At 39.2% G+C, this 22,840-nt stretch overlaps 1 protein-coding gene across 6 annotated transcripts in view; it reads left to right on the top strand.

Moving 5' to 3' along the window:
• Positions 1-22,840, top strand: part of LOC147055718 (voltage-dependent calcium channel subunit alpha-2/delta-1) — a 56,178-nt gene continuing 33,338 nt past the window's right edge. For 5 of the 6 annotated variants that reach the window (XM_085914257.1, XM_085914256.1, XM_085914259.1 and 2 more), the window contains exons 1-6: positions 1-125; positions 7,341-7,422; positions 7,994-8,110; positions 19,775-19,834; positions 20,647-20,682; positions 21,553-21,682. In XM_085914257.1, the coding sequence (XP_085770383.1) occupies positions 37-125; positions 7,341-7,422; positions 7,994-8,110; positions 19,775-19,834; positions 20,647-20,682; positions 21,553-21,682 (514 nt within the window). In that variant the 5' untranslated portion in view covers positions 1-36. Of the gene's footprint in view, positions 126-6,348; positions 6,457-7,340; positions 7,423-7,993; positions 8,111-19,774; positions 19,835-20,646; positions 20,683-21,552; positions 21,683-22,840 lie in introns of those variants that run through there. The other variant, XM_085914258.1, reaches the window with a different exon arrangement.

Raw genomic sequence — 22,840 nt, 5'->3', positions numbered from 1 at the left:
GCCCCCACCCACATCCACCTCCCACATCGTTTTCCAATGGATACCTGCAGGGCGCACGCCTGGACGTTCCAGGTCCTGCTCCTCCTGAGTGCCTCACGGGCTTCCCAGTTCCCCTCCTCGCTCCTGTAAGTATTTAATCCAATTGATCCGCTCTCTTTTCTGTTCTCTTGTCTCGTCATCAAGGGTGGCCTCCTGCCAATACGCTCTTTATTTGTTTATATGAGGCGTTCGCGTGGCGTTGGTTGTCTGTCTGCATGCGCGATCAATATGCGCGCGTGGGCTGGGAGGATGTCACCCACCTCTTGTGTGCGTGCGCGCGCGCGCGTGTCTTCTTTTGTCATTATCATCAAGTTATATTTCAATTTGTGTGTCCTGCATCAGTTTGACTAACTGGGGTGGACACACACGGTGTTAAATATGACGTTATATAGATGGATCGTGGATAAGTGCTGTGCTTTCAAACTGGATACATAACTTATCATAATTGCTGGAGTGCTGGATATAACAGGTTGCTCATGGAAGTGCGTTACTATTCATCCTGCACATGTCATGCTTTACTTAACTGGAGAAAGGACCAGGCATCTATATGGGGTAAGCGTTTGTTTGAGTGGAGACACCATTTGTTGAATGCATTGAACACACACATCAAACCTACCAAGGGACACAACGAGGTATTCTGTCATTATGCTGCATTTCAACACTGATAAAATTTCCAAACAGGCGCTGCACACTGGGTAAGCAAGAATAAGGGCGTGGCTATTTGTCTAAGAAAGCAATTATGACCTGCAAAGTGCATGCAAGCCCCCAAGATTTTTGGAACATTTCAGAGATTTTTGGAGACTCTCGGGGCTCCTTCTCGCAGATTTTGGCTTTGACATAATGGTGTTTTCATATCATTGAGACTTACCTGTTTTCCAAAAGCTAACTAGAAACAAATTTAGAGAATTTTTATTTTTGGGGGGGGGGGGGGGGGGGTTCTTGGAGAGTCTGGGAAACTCTTGCCACTCCCTCCTGGTTGTACTGAGTGCAGGAGAAATCTGATAGTGACTCCATGTCATCAAGACTTGCATATAGGGTACGACATACTTAACATTCACTGACAGTTCTACTGTTGCGAATCTGTCCATTTCGTTTTAAATTTTCTAACGTTTTGACTATATGTCTCTAGCAATTGTTAAGCAGTAACTGCAAGTATGTCTGTAATGACTCCAGCGAGTCTCCCATCCTTTTATCACCATGACGATGAGGTTTCATCACTCAATATATAAGCCTGTTTCCACGCGCATCCTGATGAGATACAAATGGATCATTTAGCCACACAAGAGACAGAGCAAAATAAATTAAAATGAGGCGGTCGCAAGCATCAGTTCATCCGTCATTAAATTTGCCTTGAAGGAATTGATGGCGGCAGGGTGGGGGGTACTGTCTCAACAATGGCAGCTGGTGATGGTTTATTTGCATAATATAGTAGCTAAAAACTATGCCTTTCTAACTTTTCCCATGCCTATGATTAAATAAAGTCCTTCAAATAATTTTTAAAATCTTGTTCTTGCACGGTAGCTATGCTCTTTTCATAATATTACTTTTTAATTTTTTAGTTTGCTTTTGATTTTCTTTCCCTCTTTTAGTTTTCAATTTTTTTTAAATGTTGTGCATTTAATTATGTGAAGCACAATGATTTACCTGCCCATGCAACAACACTCTTATTTAGCTGGTCTGCTGCCACCACAAAGGAAGCAGGATTTTTATTTTTATGACCCCACCCCTCAAAAAAATGCATATTATTCACACAAAAAATCACAATATTTATTGAAGTATGAGAATCCAAATATAATCAGGGCGACATCCATGTAAACAAAATATACACCTCTCATTTGTCCTGTTTTGAATTCTGGGTGAATTTTGAGCACATTCCATTGGCCAGCTCATTATTCCCTCCAAACTGACGCTGATAGTACAAAATCTGTCTCTCGTTTGTCTTGCCTTATTTCCTCCTCTTTGCCCCCATTTGCTCTTCCTGTGTTGGAAAAACAACAACACAGCTTCTGACCCACTTGCCTTGAGAACTCCAGTGTTTAATTGTGTGCTGCTGCTGCTGTTGTACCAGGGGCAGGACTAATAAAAACATGGAAAGCTGAGCTGAAAGAATATCACTCACCTAGGCTTAATGTCAATTATTTTCATACTTCTCATGCATTTCTAAATACTTTTTAATCATCAACAACTTGCAACTACACAAGCATCCTTATGCCTCCCCTAAATCAGAGCAATAAAATGATTTTGCTACTCATACATTACTAGTTCGTACAATTAATGCTGTTGGTTGAAATCAGCTGCAACTAACCCCTAGCTGACCTCTACACAATGAAAGAGCCACCACAACATTATGTGAGAGCCAATAAATGGCGTGTATTAGAAAGTCGGCCTCTGAAGTGGAGCCGCGCAGGGGTTTTGTAGATGAACACATACTGTACAGTAGCTCAAAGCTCCAGCCCACCAGTGACTCCTATGAAGACAAGCGCGCGATTATACTAGCCCCAGGTAGCAAAGATATGCACATATTCCAGAAGAAGCTGCAAAGTCACAATGGATTATGATGCACAAACTCTTTAATTTTATGTGGCCCGCGGAGACAAATTGTGCATCAAATTTGTGTGTCATTACTAGAATTGCAAATTGTCTTCACTTTTAATCGTATCGCTTTTTTTTTTTTTTAATATTTGACCAGTTTTTACTCATCTGATCTGAAAACAAGTCAGGTTTTTTGTAGCTTTTACTGTACATAATATGAGGTGCTCATACATTTATTTGGGTTGATAGTCATAATGGCCCTCTGAAAGAAGCTATGACTACAATGCGGCCTGGAAAAAAAATGAGTTTGACACCCCTACTTTACATTTTAAAGTACTACAATATTATAGGGCGCCACTTTACACAACCTTTTTTTGTTTGTTTTGTGGGGAGGCTGGAACAGATCATTGGCATGGGGAAAGGTGATTTAAGATGAGCGTTTTGAAATGCAAATGAATTAAAAACCCATCTTTTTTGTTGTTGTTCAGTCATGTGTCACATGATATAGTCTGAAGTCTTGATGTGCGGCAAGATGTTAATCAAGGTGTTGGAAATACATGATTTAAGGGATCAGGTTTATGAATTGCACTCTGGAGAGATGTCCACTTGCTTGGAAATGTCAAATGTGTAACACAGAGATGACTTCACCAGAAAGCTGAAACAAACTGGGAATATGACTAATTGCTCTCCTCTCAAATGCTAATTTGACATCTATAATCAGCACACTCTGGAGCATAAAAGAGAACTACTCGGGTAAGAATAATTTAATCAAATCAGGGAATCCCAAAAACATGTGGCAGCTGAGCGGAAGTCTCAAATACATATGTCACAGAGTGGGAAGTGGGAATAAAATTACTAGATTGCATTGACATTTACTGCTGCAAAGTATATTAGCCAATTCCCAAATGCACTTGCTTTTAAAAAGGGCCATATTGTGCAAAATTTACTTTCTAATGGCTTTAATGGGAATTGTTGAGTCTGGAGTGGCTGTCTCCACTTTACGTATGAAATGACGCTATTGTTAGCTGCTTGTAAGCAAACCGTCATGTATTTCACAGATATCATATGATATCATATGCCATTTAATCTTTCTTCACTCATGACACCAAAGTCGAAACAAATCACGTCACGTCAAGTGTCCAGTAAAATCCCAGAAAGTCAAGCTACGTTATAATTTGGGTTAACAAAGTCAGATCATGTCAAATCAAGTCAAGTACTACAAGCCACTTTTGTGATTTGGTTTGTGTGCCACTTTTTAGAAGCTTTTTGGTGATGGATGAAGTCAAACGTCATACTTATTGTGTCTTTACAATGCAAAGCTTGGATGCTGGTATGCTCTCAAGGTAGTAGGCTTATACGTCAACTGTGTTTTATTGACTGGAATCTAGTGAAAATGGAAGTTTAAACAAGTGCATTTATTGTTCCCCAAAAAAGCATAGAAGTACAGTTGCAGCACTTGTAGCATCTGTTTTATATGCATTTCTATTACGAAGTTTTAAGTTTGGGATTTAATGTGCAGTTACCAGCCAGGTCCTTGCAGAATTTCTATCCCAGTCAGCATATAAAATGGAATTAAATAGTGAGCATTGCACAATATGCTGTGGCTGCACATCTACCGAACAGAATATACTTTTTTTTTGTTCATAAAGCAGCTCATTCTGCTCAGTCTGCACTGCTTGTCTATAACCATCTGGCTTTGGGAATTTAAGGCAAGCAGCTGCTTTGCACTGCAATTTGTTCCCAATAGACAAGCTTGACTTTTTTTTTTCCTGAACAATTCCACTTTGTGCTTCCCCTGTTGCTGTCCAAATGGTCTCATCTTGTTTACTATCGCTGCTATGAATATTTTCTGCATATCCTGATTTGAGAATTGTTGTCAGTGAGAAGATTTATCTTACTTGTTGCATACTCTGCTCAGCTGCATGGAGCCAGACAGATATATTGCTCCTACACAACGACCATTAACGCTTACTCGGAAATATCCTGTGGGTGAGCGTATTGGTTTTTCCATGCTTACTCTGCCATGTGTAGTGTGATGTGCATTTGCTTGGGGGTAGCTCAACTATGACAGCGCTAATAAAAATGCTCAGCAATCATAGAATCTGCCCATAATATTATCATTTGATTTTGTGGATTATTTTGGTTGACTTGATTCGTTTATTACTAAAAGTGTTGATTAGCATTAACGTTAACTAGGGGAATAGGCGACTGGATAATTTTTCAGGTCTACATTTGGCACCCGTGCGTGCAAATTAAAATCAAGGTCTTCGACTTTGTGTATTATTTCATGCCAATTTTATTTCAGTTGGGCAAGATGGTGGTTACAATTGTGGAGCTTCAATTGAGACCTTTTCATAATACTTGTGAAAAATAAGCGCAAGGGGATCACTTTTGAATTAACTTCTGACATAGCAATCACGGCCAAAGTTACGTCTCCCTTGAAAGCAATTTACTTTATGTGACATTTTTCTACCTTGACCTTTGCACATTCAATCTATACTGAAGGAAAGGATGGCCATGAGTATCATCCAAGCTATTTTCTCAATCAATCTGCCTCGGTATAATGGGATATACGTAACATGGTTTATTTACTTTTGTAAAGCTTTGTCTTTTGTCATTGAGATTCATGTGTGATGTCATGGCCAAAAGGTCTATTCGTCACACTTTTCAGACCTGAAGTCCATGGGGTTCTTACAGACAATTAAACAGATGGGTCTTCTCTCCATTTCCCGGCTCGCTCACTCGTATTACCATCATTGTCACTGACATCAAGCCCATTTGGCCCACTTCTTGGTAAATCGCCTGATGACACTGGATTGAATGCTGGCCCTTTCAATCAGGTTGACTGACTTGTTTGGCAACACCTCACCCAATGAATCTCTTATTCGTTTTGATGTCTCACAATCAAGCCGTTCACCATCGCCTACTAGGATTGACAGCTTAATAGACCTTTTCACCATCAGGTCACACATACTTGGGGGTGGTAAAAATGTTGATTGTGCCGCTAGAAATCAGCAGAGCTTCCTAAACCCTTGAAATGTGCTGCCAGAAAGCCAGGTAAAAAAAAAAAAAAGACTATTCCCTGTAGAAAACTATAGACACATCTCTAATCTTCAATCTGTAAACAATTGCTCATCTTAAAATACTAAATGATATAAGATGATCAATATTGATCACTGATGCAGGGAAGGTGCTGGTGCTCGTCTTATTGGGTCTCAGTGCTCGTACGGTAAACTGGTTGGACAATTGTGTAAGACTAAATTCTACAGTCCTAAAATGGTAGAGGTCCTACTGGAAAGGAGTTGTTTGATGACCTTTGGAAATTGTGAATCTGATTGAATGACCATGACATATGACAAAGGTCAGTTCTTTCACCCGTTTTTATTTAGCCTGTATATGCTACATAGTCAAGTCAAATTTATTTATATAGCTCTGAATCTCAAAGGGCTTCACCAAAAAACTGAATAGCAATGAAAGAAGCACCAAAGAGTCATGAGTTTCTACTAAAACCACAAATACAAAATAAGAGTTTTAACCAAAATCCGGCCCGCGGGCAAATGCGGCCCGCGTCTAAATTTAAACTGGCCCGAAGCATTGTGTCATAAAATCAATAATACGTGGCCCGCTGGCACTGTCGCAGGGACCTGCGCGCCCCAGAGCGAGCCACAGAAATGAAACTCGTCCAAACGGGAACGCGCTCGCACATGATTGGTTGCGAGCGCGTCTCCATCCCTTCCCAGTTCACGCGCGCACAAGTGTCCGTTTGCAAGATAATCAGTGACACTTCCTCAATTAAATGTCCACGCGCCAAGGACTAAGGCGACGCTAAAATCAGACACGTTGCAAGTGACGCTGCACAGGGAAAGGCAAAAACACGGACTACTGGTGAGAGCTTGTCTACTTTGAACTAACTCTACACACTAATACGCGTCTGCGCCGCCGACGCACAGTAATTGCAAACAACAAAAAGACTATGGATTATTATTTTGTGATTATGAAGTATTTTTTGCGTATGAAGTTGAAATAAAAAAAGATAAAATGGAGAATGATTTAATTTAGATTAAAAATCTGACATGATGCAACCTGGCCTGTTTACTGCAGTCACAAACACCAATATCACCCTTTTGATTAATACAACAATAACAATAATAAAACAAACTTAATACATCTAATCATTCAACTTTCATAAAATTGTTCATTTGTATTTAATTTCGTATTATTTTAATCTTTAACTTTTCTGGTAGTGCAATTGACAACAGATTCTCATTTGCAGTATCAACCTATCGGCAGACCGCAAAGGATATAGTTACGTATTTGCGAGTTCATTTACAATGGTAATGGTTCGAGGAATGTCGGTGCGAATGGTCGGCACCTATATATTTTCATCTAACCAAATCTGGCCCGCTTTGCAAAAAGTTTGGACACGGCTGAACAAGGTGATAGATGATAGATAAAAAAAAACAAAAAACATCAAAATCGCTGTAATTATGATTGTAGATTGTGAGAACCCTAGTTTTTGTTTACACACATTATGAGAGGTCTGTTGCACCCTGGTCCTTTCAATCGGATTGATCTACCAGTTTGGTGACACCTTCCCTTGTTTGTTTTGATGTCTCGTGATTGAGCAGCTCGCCTGTCGCCTTCAGGACTGATGTGATTGGCAGCTTAATTGCTCTGGTGATGTTGCCTCTGAAGTGTCTTAACTCGATTGCTCTATGTGTGTGTGTTTTTGTGTATGTCTGTCCATGTGTCTGACTTCTGAATGGCAGGATTAAAGAATGGGTTGATCAGATGCAGAAAGAGCTCATCACTCTGGCAGACACTGCCATGGCCGGCAAGAGCCTCACCCAGGTAAGAACATACCAGTGATCCAAATAATTGGTTGGGACAATTTAACCAACTTTCTTTTCCTTTTGGGAGTGGAGACTTCTTCATATTCAAAATTTCATTAGTTTAAAAAAAAAAAAAAAAAAGAAACATGTATCCTGGCAAAATTTCTGGTCTTTTGGCATCCTCAAGGAGACCCTGAAAAAAACTGTTGACGCAGAAGTTCAGAACAAAATTGAATTGCGGTAATTGTCTCACTAAAAGTCCAAGACAGTACGGTGAGGTTTAAGATTGTGGTTGGTCTGTTTTGCGGAAATGCAATCGTAATTCAAACATGGACGATTTTGCGAAGAAAACTTATGCAAACAATGTGCAGTCGGTGATTATTTATTTTATTGATGCTTTTGACATTTGATTTCGCTTTGATATGTTTTCTCTAGAATTGTTTTTAGAAGTTTTCTTTGCAAAAATCCTGACGTCATCAAACTGGTGCTAAAAAGGATGGGGATCAGGGATCACGGATCTCAGCTTTAAAGTAACCAACATTGGAGTTCCTATATGCATGACTGTGTGTTTGTATTGTGTGTTTCCGTAGATTTTCTTAAGGAACCAGCACCTCTACAGTGTGGAGCAGAATGATGCAGAGGAGCTGGTGGCCAGAGCCGCCAGGAACATCGAACAGCTGCTTCGCAAGAGGTCTACGGCCTTGGAGGTAAGACTGGACACAATGTACCAAGTAAGCATCTGCGTGGAAGTGTAACGCCAGCTCGTGCATGCTGACATCTTTAATAACGAGGCCAAGCGCAAAGAATCGACAGCTTGCACTTTCCCACGGGGAATGTACCATCGCTGAAGCAAGCTAGGGAACATTCAAACACGTTTTTTCGGTATTTTACCAAGCTGTGCCACCTCTGGAGACATTCTATTCCATCTAAATTGTAAATAGTATGATCAAATGTCCAATTCAGAATATGAATGTAAAAATTAGACCGTATCGACGCTGTCCTAGTTCTTCTTCCCTGCGAAGAATGGCTATTGTGGTTTACTGAGGATCTGATAATGACTCCGTTTATATTATATCCATATTATGGATCATACTGCGCTTAGGTCGCCAAGACGTACAACCTACAAGGATCAGTGCAATGTCCATTGAATTGATACAATGGAATAAAAGCTGCTTAATTTATTTACCTCGAATAGCACAACTCTACTGTACATTACCTGCATTCTAATCAATTCGATTCAATTCGATTCAATGCTATGCTATTCTGTTAAAGCCCAGCAATTATTCAAAAAGTGTACCAAAACAACATTTAATCAAATTACTTTGATCACTTCCAAATAGGAAAAGTGCTCTAATGATGTGAATTGAAATTGATTTATGGGATATTCATAATTACATTTATTAAACAGCGTTCAACAAATACCGCTACTTGAGTTGATTAATGTCTTCTTTCTCCAAATATCTAATTTTCGGTTTCTAGCAGTGCCATCTGGCTCCTAATTAACAGAATCATATGTTGAATTGTTTGGCTGGCTGAGTGTTTGCAATCCCAAGGGACACTGAATTGGATTGTTTGCTTTTTCCTGCGATACATAAGCGCCATTGTGCTCTTAGAGGAAGCCGTCACACTCCTCCATGTTGTAATAATCCTCTGGCAGCTAACGTTTTCCTCCAAATAAATCAACATTACACCCAATTGCAACTAAAGGCTCACAGTGGGGAAGTAAAGAAGCATCCAGGACGTGTTAACCGTCCTGGTCTGTTTTCAAACACATTTGAAGCCAAACCAATATTTAATTGGAACCAAAATACAAACGCAATATCCCAAAACCCTTCTAAGGATAATGGCAGAGATGACTGATGTCTTTTGTATAGGAATAAACCATAACAAAAGAAAGGATTTGTAATATGTTGGCAAAAGTCATTTTATGTGGGCATCATCTAAGGATGCATGAAAAAGTCTCAAGGACCCACGTAGGAATTTAAACAAGAATTTTGTCATTTGGGTGTCAGCAGCCATTTAAAAGCTGGCATTGTTCACAGGTTGCTGTCAATAAACTACAAAGCTATCTTTTAGCCTTCACCATTTCAAGTGGATGAAGCTTGGCAAGTAAAACATTCGCCATAAAAAAAAAAAAGTGCGTGCTCATTCGTCACTCTGAGCAGTCGTCAGAGCAGTAATACAACACAATTCTACTCAAATCCATGAGAACTGGCTTCATTATACAAGTCATATCAACATAAAAGCAGATATAGTGCCATAATGAAAGCTATGACCCAGAGGATTGTTTTTTTTTTTCCTCTAAGAAGAGAAGTGGGTCATCAATAGACGCTGGCATGTGTGTTTGTGGATTCAGAGGGCGCTGATTGCACTCGTCTCTCAGCATCCTGACCGACTCCTGTATGAAGCTTCCTCCTCGTTGTCTAATTAGTAATGCAGACAGTCGCTTCATGAACACATCTCCTGCCAAGTGTCTGTCTGGCGTGTTTTAAGTAAGCAACGGAAACCAAATTGACTCAGTCGGAGGCTAACAGCTACGTTTTGGCTTGTGATGGCATGCTCGTAACTCAAATTACTTCAATAAGATATCAAATGTATTCCGGTTGCCTCAAATAAAACCACCCTCTTTTGTAATTTTTTTTTAAAAGAAAAATAGCACGAAACAGTAGTGTAGCCTGCATAAAAACACACAGTCATAACATTTGCTCTAACATTTGCTGTTACAAATGTTTCGCTCTCCAATTCACTTTCTATCAGTTGTTGGCAAACCAGCAAAACAGCTCATTACTGCCACTAACCAATATTATCCATCTACCGCGGGTCAGAAAACTCAAGTCAGATAGTCCAACCTTCCTCCAAACATCGATCACCCCTTGCTGCTTATTACATCTTTGTCTCGTCCTGCCCTGTGAGTGACCTCAGGGTATATTGATGTTGCCTTCGGAATGCCTGAGGACAATGAATGAATGAGTGAATGGCACACACGCATGCACACCCGCACATAATGTAAGCACACACATTACACATCCAATAAGTCCATCTTTCATAGAGAATTTTTATTTCACTGTCTCTGCCTCACAGCCCCAGACTGAGGCGGTGGTTTAACCAGCCACCTGTGTGTGGCTACGCATGTGTACTCATGCCTCCATAAATAAGTGTGTGGGAAGAGCGTGGCATGCATTATTAATGCGCACTTGGTAGCACGCTGCTCGGAGAGAGCGCACAGTATCAAAGGTTTTACGATCTTCGCCGAGCCTTGATATCCAGCGGGCACGCGCATTTACACATGGTGGCTGTCGCGGTGCTTTTCGCCTGACTGGCTGTGGTCGCAGTGATCTTGTTACACGAGGTTAATGAACCTAACCAGATCAAAATAAAGCCAAAGGGTTTGGATGGGGCCATTACTCTTTCTCACGATCATTCACGTTACAGTTTGTCTTCATGATAGTCGGAAAGCAAAACACTTTTACGAGAGAGAGAATTTATTTACTCAACTACAGAGGCATTTATCAGAAATGAGGCTTTAAAACTAACCATAAATGCTTGTGTTAATGAGTATTACTTTCTGCAACACAAGCAATATTATTTTCCCGATGACATCGGTCTTTGAGGTGAGGCATTTATTCATCATTATGTCACAAACAATCTTGACCATTTGTAGAATTGAATCTTCCCAAAATGTGTGAGGCTTTTATTTTTTCAGATATATTCACATACATTTTTAATATTTTTTAAAACTCACTTTTATACTTTCAATATCTAAAACTTTTACTGCAATAGCTGTACTACTACCCTCAGGGGCTGTCAGAGAATATATTAAACTCCATGAACACTTCACAAAAGCCATGTGAATTTTAGTTAGAAAAAAAAAAAATGCAGCTTTGAGAGCACAAAAAAGGTTGTTGCTCCAAAAATGGATGAACACGCCGCCAGTGTGAAAGCACAAGGGGTCCCAAAACTGATTAAAATTTAAATTGTTAATGCTGCAGAATGCAGGCAAAGTCGTAAAACTGTCGGCAGACATCTTATGCATACACACTAAGCGAGCATTACTGGCTCGTTTGTATGTTTGCATATATTGTACATGACTTGGTATGAGCACTGGGTGACATATATATAGCCTGGTCTGGAACACCGCTTAATGTAAAACCTAAAGCCATGGCCATAAACTGCAGCTGGTATGCACCGTTTTGCTTTCAGTAAATCACTATGACGATAAACATAATTTCAAGGTTTATGGGTGTTTGCTCTGCTCTATATAGTAAAGATCTGGGGCAGAGTAGTGTTCTAATATGAATATAACAACACATATATTTACATTACAGCACACCTACTGCCCTAGATTTTTTTGTTTTACTATTTCTAAGTGGAGTAGTGGCTGCTCGATGCACAGATAAGCTTTTACAACAACATGCATCTTGCTGTTTATGCCCTCACTGTGGTATATGTACTGCATATAGTTTTACTGTTGGTGTGAAGGTGGTTTTTTTTTTTTTTTCTTTTATTACATGGTGGATGCTGACGCTTGCCATTGTTTTGCACCTTCCACTGCAAAGATAATGAATCTAATCTAATCTAAATCTAATTTAAAATTAGATTAGATGGAAGTGGATATCTGACAGTGTGAGTGCAGCGTAAACATGCAGATGGGATATACGTCACCGATGCCAGCATGGCATCGTCATAATGATTCAATACTGGCCAAACAATATGAAAAAAAAAAAAAAACGTTTTCTTTAGAAGAATCATTAAACATTCAAACATTGTATAATGGCTGAAACATAAAATATAACAATACAGGACATTTGTTAAATCCAGTTCAGTTGTATTTAACTTTACGGACGATGCTGTTTTTGTTCATTTTCAGACATTTATTTTTATTTAATTACTTATTTGCAGTTTTGTTAATTCCCATTTCCAAATTAAGGGTTAATCTTGCAATTTAAAACGCACTCAAAATTGCACATGTATTAAATCCAAATTGGAAATTTGGGATGCAGCCTGCAATGTAAATCCCACTTTTCTCATGTGGGCTTTTGTACCTAAAGCATCATGCCAAGAATCTCTCTGTGATCCCGCACAAGGTATTTAACAGGTTAAAAAAGACACAATTGCTGCTGCGCACATGCTGTGTTCAAATGAAAAGCTGTACTGCTGCTATGGCACGCTAGGGACGGACATATATCATGATGGACTTTGAGCTGTCACATTGGGGGCACAATATTGTCCAAGTATATTGTCAGCAGTCCTACCATTGTCTATAAATTCAGTGCACTACTGAACGGTATTAAAAGCTGCAATATCGAGTGGTTGGTATTACTTTATCATAAGGCCGCTAGTTAACGTTAACTCAAAAGCATGTTATCTCATGATAAAAGACCACATCTGTGCTATTTATCTGAACAATAGAAAAGTCAGTTAGCATGATCATCATCTTAAATTTGTGTCAATGTCCATTGTGTCTATTTTCTGTTTTCCTTGGAGGCAATATACCAAGCATCACATCGTCTTTTTGACTGACACACCACACGTTCAAACCATAGTGGTCAAATGATAAAGGGGCTCACTTGAGCTTTTGCCACCTGGATGTAGGTGTGACACCATGGTGAAAAGGTTTGTATGCAACACCTCTTCCAGGCTTACCATAAGTCTCGTTACAATTCCCCATCTGCGCTGCTCCCTCCTATTCCGTCTTTCTGTCTGTTACACGCAGACACCTCTCGTCTTTCTAATATAATCAGTGCAGAGCGGAGATAGGCGGTTGAGAAACATCTGCTCTGGAGACTGAGACATCTCTGATCCTATCATAACCTCAGCTCATTATATCGATGCGCATAAGGTCACGTCTTGCGCTCATTTGGAAACAGTGGCAGAAGGCGACAGATTTACAAATACCGCCCTCCCCCCGTACACTCACTCACGTGTGTGCCAACGATGAAACAAATGCAGACATTACACAAGAAAGCACTTGATACACTTTGCATGAGACAAATACAATAAATGAGCATGGGGCACATAGGGAGCATGAGCAAAGGAGTCACCAAGATGATATTGCGGAAATAGAACAATTAGAGAATATTGCATATGGCAGATTACGGAGATAGTTGACACCCTCTGCAAAAAAAAATATATATATATATAATATATATACAATATATAAAATCTATATATATATATATATATATATATATATATATATATATATATATATATATATATATATATATATATATATTGACCTAAATTATCATCCCTAAATCATTCAGCAACTATTCCGGTCCTTCAAAACAGCACTTCGGTGCAAAAAAAAATATTGTCCTGCAGCGAAAAACTTTTAGTGACATGATTTATTCATCAACTTTGACTTCACTTTAATCACATAGTTGACTAAAACACCTAATTTACTGCTTTGGTGAAATCTAAGAGCACAAAAAAAAATCAAAACTGTTTATCAGAGAATAAATTGAGGGTGAATTGCGAACCTCGAAGATACAATATTTCTATATTTATTTATTTATTGTATTCGCTCTCCAAAAGCACTATGGACAGCATCATCACGTTATAATCACATATTCTCTTTTCAATTTATATCAATGACCAGCTCTGTTCGCAGAAAATTCCCTCCTAACACATGTTTCGCACACTAGCACATGTCCAGAAAATAATAATCAGGAATATTATGCGCATAATTTATTATACAGCCCCGATGCGAGAAGTTATGTCTTTGCCTAGATTTTATGACTCAAAAAGCCAATTTGACTTTTGCTGGAAAAGGACATTTTTCATGAGCTCAGAAGAGAGGTAGTGGACAAGTCTTCTCATTTATGTATAGGATGTGTCTGCTACTCTGGGCGGCAAGATTTATTGAGCTATACGACTCCTGGTAGGCAAACCGTTGATAAATCCAAGGAAAGAAAAACTATCTGAATAAAACAGAAGGTTTAATGCTATGTGCTAGATAATTATTTTTTTTGTTTGTTTTAAAAACATCACTCTCCTTCTCAGATGCAAAGGTCATGTCTGCAGTCCTGGGGTTCATTAGAAAAAAAAACACATTAATCAGGTCAAATCAGTATCATAATTGGAAATCACTACAAATACTTTATTTTATAGTATTGTTGAGTGAAGTAGTTCTTTTTAATTCAAGTTGACAACCGACTGCATGCTCTGCAGGCGTCATAAATCATGACAGGACGGAATGCAAAAGCAGGCAGCATTTTTATTTTAATGCCGATGGATAAATTTGACTTTAATTTCTCGACTAAAAGAGGACTCAAATAGACATTAACCTATTTCTTTGAAAGTACGCTACAACTGTGCAAGCGTCCCTTTTCAAAGTGTACCCGTGGAGGTCCCTCATTGAGGTTTGTTCAATACCTGCTGTCCCCATTTTTGTGTCTAACCTTGTATTTGCCCCCAAAATGCCCTTTGTTCCTTTAATGCACAGCTTCAGAAACACAATTTAACATTCTCTGAAGCAGTTCATTTAATAAGTGCAACATTTTTTTTATTCACTTATAAAAAACAAAACAAAATAAAAACAATATATGCAATGTCATACCCACTTTAGATAGCCAAATGATTTTGTTGCTGAGGGTGTTTGTTTCCTGTGATCAATGGGCGAAAAGGCTCTTCCAGTAGGACGATTGGTAACCGCTACATTTGAATCTGCTTTTTCCCGTCATCAATGCAGGCAGCATTGGTTCATTTCTCACCAAATGACTGTGTGAAGGTGAGAGTGAATGCTTGTCTGTTTTCATATGTGCCCTGCGACTGACTGGTGCAGATGTAGTCCATCTTTCACCCGTTGCATACGCTCAAAACCCTGAACGGCAGTAAAGGAATTGGATGGATACATGGATACATATTTTTAAATAAGTCTTCAGCTGACATTTTATGCCACAAGATGTTCTCAGGGGTAGATAGCATTGACATTGGAGCGTGAAACAGAAGCAGTTGCCGACATTCCTCTGGGAGATTTGAGCAAGGCTTTGCCACAAGGCACCTAGAGCGCCTCTCATATTTTTTTTTCATCACCGTCCCTCCACTGTGGCGTTCTCGCTGGCCCTTTGCCATGCCAGTCTATCAAAGTGGAATATAAAAATCAACATGTTCTTTATCTGCCCGACCTCCACGTCTAGCGTTTGATAAGCGACGCGCTTGCTCGGCACACTCGTGAGTTTCTGCACCAACCTTTGTTTGTTGAATGATTGAATAATCCAGTTGTGTTGTTCCTTTGACCATGCAGAAAAAGATATTTACACTATTGAGTTCTTCTCTGTGTTTGTTCTCAGGTTTTAATGAGGTATTTTCCTCTTTGGTCTGCATGAATCAATAAACCTTCATTCTCTTCTTCCTGGACTCACTCAGCTTCTTATATTGATGGCCCCGACTCGTTGTCTTATTCCTCCTATGTTCTGTTTTTTTTCTTGTTGGCTTCATGATGACAAAACTTACCAAATGTGGATTGACGTGAGTGGGTGGAGGCTATACAAGTGTTTGTGTGTTAATGATCTTTTAGGCCATTACTGCTTTATGTGAGTATTGCTTTGTTGTGTAAGGGAGAAAGCGGCATGCTCTGAATGGACCATTGATTTCAGGCTTTAGGAGCCTTTTTTTTTTGCATGCACACACACAAGAGAGTCTGGGCTTTAGTCGAGCTGATCTCGTATTTCCAGTCCATACGTGCTTGTCTTTTGGGGATTTTGTGAAAAATTGTATAAAAAGAGATAAGCACTGCATTAAACATGAGAACCGGACTATGTTCTAGCAAAACGAGCTTGAAAAGACGATGTACCTTAAAATATATTTTGATATGACAAACCATTCAAGAAATATGTATATCATTATCAAGATAATACATTTTTGTGTTTGTTGTCTAAAGTAAAGCATGGGAATGATGCTCAGGGAGCTGCCCATGGAATATTTCTTTTTTTTTTATTTACTAAAGTAATGTAATCGTAGAATATCTTTGTGCCATTGAAGTAAACTGAAGATCTGAAGCCTGTGTTGAGCAAAAATAGGTGGTAAAATTCATGATGTTGGGTAAAATGATTTTTGAGGATTTTGAGAATTTTCTGAAACTGACTGTCAAATGAATCTTCAAGCAGCGAGTGCAAGGCGATTTTATTTATATCCTGCATTTCATACACAAAGTAACTCAAGGTAGCTGTTCACGTGTCCATTAACTACTAGAAAACTGAAATGCAGCATTGTACAAAGCATGTGTCTCTCTCAGCGACTGTGATTATCACATTAGAATTCCCACTTGAAGAGATTTTATTTTCTGCTCGCTCTTTTCAAACAGACATAGATTTGAATCCAGCTCTCATCCTCCTCCCTTATTAAAGCTGCAGCCAAGCTGCTGGCTCGTCCTTGGGTCTCCAGTGGTCAGCAATGGTGGTTCACGGTGTGAACTCATTACAGTGGAGGAGCTGAGCCATCTACACTACAAACAGACAGAGGAAGACTAATGAGCAGTTACAGGGAGATCGTTGCGAGCGGCCAGTTAGGGAGAGCCATTAATTCAATTGTTTCTCTGCTGAAATTTGCTTTATTTTCTTGCGAGCGAGCGCTGGTCAATTTGTGTAAATGACAACTTGCAATAACTCTCTCAGGGCCTGCTGATTTAGAACGGTGTGTTTTGCTGTTATTACACAAATTAACAAGTTCCACAACTGTTGAGGAGCAGCCTCTCCATGTCAGAAAGTGAGATTTGATGTTTCTGCAATTACTTGTTTTCGGTCTAATGGAGCTTGCGAAAGCACTTTATCGGCTATAGGATTTCTTTGGAGAATCTAACATGACTCGGCAATCTATAATACTCCAAAAGACACTGACTGTTTCCTATAGAGAAAAAAAAAACGGCATATTATACTGGTGATGAACCTTGGTTAAAGAATCAACATATTTGATGGACAAAAATAGATGGGATGGTTAAAGTGTCCATTTACAGATTTATCACCCTTAAGGTCTCTATTTTTGTTTCCATATAGCCCAAAAGTTAAAATTCTAGTCAAAGAGTAAAATAATATAAAAAACAACACAATCGATTAGATTGCAATTGAGTATCTTACGATGGGAAAATGTTTCAATATGATAAAAAACATCAAAATATCCATCAAAATGGCATGACATGCAAACATGTAATTTTTGAAAATGAAATTTTAATGACAGTGATCTTGGTAGTCAGTGAAAGGAGCCCAGTAGGTGTAAAATAAAAAATCCAGAAGAGATGTAGAATTGCCTTGCATGACATCGATTGGAACTCTGAAGTTTGGTGCCACTGGAGTGACACATTTTTCCACAGAAGTTTGATTAAGTACCAAAATGTTGGACTGCATTCATTATCGAAAATGTGGACAAGATTTAATCAAATTCAAACTGTGTGTGTTGAACAAAGAGATATACTGAGGGATAGACTCATTAGGCTATCTTTCCACACACTCGCACACATCCTCACTGATATCTTCCAGAAGTCCTGTCATGAATTTTTAACAATCATATCCGTCTGCTCTCCACTGAGGCGTGTTTGTACAGATTTGAACATGCATGTGCACATACATTTGGCAGTATAAGGTGAAAGATTGCTTTATTGTTTCTAGTACAACGTATAAATCAGAAGCTCATGTGATAGAATGTATACATCACCTTTTGCAGCAAGAGGATAAGAATTAACTGAAACATTTAAGTAGTTATATGTTTCATCAAAATCATATATGTGTATTATGATTTTATATCTGTGGATCCTCAGGCATATTTTCTGACTTGAACTGTCTGTGCAGTGAATTATTAATGAAAAGGAATAAGTGAGATTTTTATACGATCATCTAGTTCCATCCTACTTCCATGGCCTATTTCATAAACCATCTGCACACTTACAAAAACATTGGTGAATATTTGAAGACAACCTCTGTGGTGCAGTCTTTGTAATTGATTACTTTGACGTTGGACTACCGATAGACAAGCTCTTTCTATCAATACGTATGATTTAAAAAGTGCCATCGTGTCATTAGCTGAATACTGGATTGGGAGTGTTGTAAATGTATGTTTTGGTTTGGTGTAAAAGGCTCATGCTTTTCGGGGGTTAGCTGGGCCAGCAGTGTGCCTTGTAATCTTCTATCCCCCCCTACCACCACCCGTCTGTCTTTGGATCAGTCACTGAAGCGTGAAGTTGTTTGAAAGGATTTGACAAACACAAGCAGAGTGCTGTTGGAAATGACAAAGGATGGAAATGATACCATCGGAAATATGATGAATGGATCTGCTTAGCCATAGTGCATTTTTGTTACTCAACCACATTTGATATTTTCACAATAATCCTAAATTGCATATTTTCTGGCCCAAGATAAAGCTTCTAAATCAGTTCAGCTAAACTGCCCAGGAAAAAGAAAATATTGTCTGACTATAAATAGTTTTGTCTCTACAATTGGCATAGGTACGCCACTGCATGACATCCATCCATCCATTTTCTGAATTGCTTCACCGCCACGAGGTTCACAGGTGTGCAGGAGCCTCTCCCCACAGTCTTTGTACAGCCTGAACTGGTCACTAGCCAATCACAGGGCACACAAAGGCAAACAACCATTTACGCTCACGGACACTTTAGACTGATCAATCGGCCTACCATGTACGTACGTATATGTTTTTGGAATGTGGAAGGAAACCCACCCAGAATCGAACCCTGCACCTCTGAACTGTGAGGCGAACGTGCTAACCAGTCCTACACAGTTCCACACACTGCATAACATTGTGTTCTAATTAACATGTTCCCTGGGGTCACGCAAGCCCCCCCTTTGAGTGGGGGTCGCTCCACTATATTTGAGAAGGGCTGGATTAAATAAAAACTGAATTCTCAAGGTGTGAATACAGATGGGAGTTCTTCTGTCCACGTGCCCTGTAACTGGCTGGCAACCAGCCTATTGTATACCCTGCCTCCAGTTTTAAGTCAGCTGGGATATCCTCTAGCTCACCTGAGACCCGATAGTGAGGATAAGTGGAAAATGGATGGGTAACAGGAGTGGCACTCCCAGCCTTTATTTAGCAGTGCCCCACTTGAGTGACAAGCGCTCAGTCAGTAATTCACTCACCTGTGACGTGATTCAGCGACGTGCCATTTTATAGGCTGCAACGCACGCACGTAAAACCTTTTCACACTGACATTATTATGCTATGCGACGTGGCCTTTTGCCCCACACTCCTGTAAGACCTTGATAGCGTGGACAGTTGTGCAAGAAAGGGATGGTAGTAATATGTCTGTGTCTGCAGCTTTTTGTGCACTTTTCCAATATTTACGCAAACCAATGTCAGTGTAGTTCCCCAGACTGAAGTCCTTGTCATCCTTCACCCCCCCACCCCACCTTCTCTTTTAGAAACTGGCTACAGCTGCCGAAAACTTCCAGAGGAAACATCAGTGGAAGGATGAGTATGAGGTGAGGAAAAATTGTGGCAGTTTTTGTATGATTAGAATTTGTGCATGCATAGAGAATGTGTAGAGATTTGTGGCAAAAACTTCAAAAGTTCAGTCATTTCACTAATATTTACAGAAAAAGTAAATGTAAGTACAATATACAAAGAATATACAAAGACTACTGGAAAGAACCACCATCACTTATGCCTCCTTTTCATTTAAAGAATTTAGGCCATTCATGCTTTAATATCTTCAAAACATGATAAAAGTGGTTTTAAAAAGAAGTAATATTTTGTTAGTGAAACAAACACACCATTGTCATCAGCATAAGAAATCCCATGGTTGGAGATGGAACCCATAGACAGCAAATCCAAGAAAGGCATGGGTCCAAAAATGTAATCTTGCGGAATCCCAGAAATCATTTCAATTACTATTAACATTAGTCATCACCAAAGCAGAATAGAGAAATGACGTGTTTTATTATCTATTGCACCTAACAATTCTTTTTAATTTCTGTTTTCATGTTCAAAATAAACATTCAAACAACCAAATATCTCAAAAGAAAGACGCACACCAAAGAAAAAAGACCCAGTTCGTATACCGCTACGGATGGACTCTATTTCATCATCTCAGTTGCTTTAATATGGCAGCCTAAGTGTGTGCCTTACACAGTGATTGCAGCCCCGTCAGTAAATATTGCACATAACGACGCATTAGGACGCTCGTTCTGAGCGCTCTCGCGTCCGTGTGCAACGTTACGATAACTGAGGCCATCATTTTGTTCTTGGCAAATTATGGTGACCTTTTTTGTTTTTCTCTTGTGCTTGTTTGCAGGAGGATGAAATTGCATACTACAATTCCAAGGACAACGTAAGTGATTTTTTTTTCCTTCGATCAACACTGTACAAGGACTAAAATATTAAGACAACTCTTCAGGGAAGACCTTCTAAAGAATGTTGGACAGTGGGAGTTTGTTCTCTACTCAAATGACCCAAAAATATGATTTACAAAAAAAAAAAAAAAAAAAGAAACACACACATATTTTAAATAGAGACAAGTGACGGCGCTGAGTGGGCAAGGTTTTCAAAAACCTTTACACAATCACTTATATTTTAGTATCAATCGTAACATCAGCAAAATAATGGGGAAAAGAAGAAATATAGTGTTAAATCAGAACACAAGCAATGCAAAGACTCATTCAAAAAAGAAAACAAACAATCCCACCATGATATCAATAAGTGGTCATTCTTTCAAGCAATCCTGATGCGAGCCAGTCAAGAGGTTGAACAACCTTTCACATTGGTATCCTCCATCTCTCCCCTTCATCTTTGCGCTTTTCACTCGTCTTGCACCACTTTCATGTACCATCCTCTCCTTCAAGGCTTTCTTCTTTTTGTCTTTTGTTGCCTCTAATTCATCCCTCTTCACCCCCCCGCCTGCACCCTTTCTATTTTACAGGTGAAGAGGTTCCTGCCATGGTTCCCCTCTAATTGACAGATGAGATAGATGAGGCAGCTGTATTGTTGCTTTATTAGGAAGCAAGTGTTCACACTCATACTCCCGCACTCCCTCTTTTTTCCTCCCGTCTTATAAGCCGTCCTCCACATCTCAATGCAGGCTGTCATTGATGCAATACCGCATCTTGTCTCCTCATCTTAAGCAAAGTCATACAAACATAAACCATACCCAGCCAATAAAGGAAAATACAATCCTTTAATCTTTCGTGTTTTTCTTCAATAGCTGGATTCAAATGAAACCGAGGGACGCAAATCCCGTCTCCGTCCGGACTTTAAGGAGGATCCGTCGTTTCGACGCCTCACAGACCACAGCCACACGGCCGTGCACATCCCCACCGACATCTATGATGGCTGTGAGTGCACGCACACACACACACATACACGTACGTACACGCACGCAGTGTAACCATGGATACAGCTGACACAGGCAAAAACTGCTTTCAAAGATGTTATTGCAGGTTATGCCTGTGCCAAATTTGCTTTTGGCTTCATAGATGACAATTATCCAAAGCTGGAGATAATGATACTGGGTTTTTTGAGTTTTGTTTGTGGATTTTTAGTCACCTTATTTGGGGTTATTTCGTTCTTACTATTGATATCAGTGTGTGAATTCAAGTCCAACAAAAAAGCAAAATTCAAAGTAACATAGAAACTCAGGGAATACATTTTGAACCAAAGGAAACAGGACCAGCTCAACATGATGACCAACAATGACTCGACATAGACTGTCAGAAACAAGAGAATACAGGCAGACATACATGCAGACGATGGATGACGAGAACAGGTGGAAAAAAAACAAGTAGGTCCATCCATTCATCCTAAAATTTGGACTTTTATTCATATATAGGACGCACTGGACTATAAGCCACAGATGTTTTAAATATAATGTCCTCATTTCTATTACCTGTATTAAACAAACAAATAATTTTACAATATCATAAAAATTATGAAAGATCCACTGATAAGCCGGACCGGAGTATAAGCCACAGGATTCAAAGCTTGTGCAAAAAATAGTGTTTATGGTTCGGAAATCACGGTAATTCTAATTTTTTTAAAAAGTCAACAAGATCAGTTCATGACTTGCTTAAGAATTTATCTATCAATATAATGTGTACATTAAAAGAAAGATAAAACTTTGACAAAACTATATTTTTAGCTGTAACCGAATCCATTTCTAATTTAAAAGCTTCAATAGAATTCAACAATTGTAGAAAATATACAAAGAAAATCAACAATAATCACAATTCATAATGTCCAAGGGCAAATCACATTGCGTTTAATAATTTAACACAATAGGTGCACCTATCATCCTTAGTGAATGACACACTACATTCAGGCCTCTGAGCAGTCTTTCGGGTGAGCTACTGTCGGCATATCTCCTATTATGACGACTATTTCAATGTTTAGTAGCTCACTGGGTATGGGAAGGCTCCGGTCTGATGCTTTCTTATATTCTCTCTCTGTTTTCTTTACACTGTAGAGTAGTTCTTTGTTATCATCTTTTATTTCTC

Source organism: Syngnathus leptorhynchus, chromosome 6 (genome assembly GCF_054491065.1).
Source record: "Syngnathus leptorhynchus isolate UIUO chromosome 6, UIUO_Slep, whole genome shotgun sequence".
NCBI classification, from domain to species: domain Eukaryota; kingdom Metazoa; phylum Chordata; class Actinopteri; order Syngnathiformes; family Syngnathidae; genus Syngnathus; species Syngnathus leptorhynchus.
Note: the sequence above shows the minus strand (reverse complement) of the source record. Positions and strands in the feature narration are given on the sequence as shown.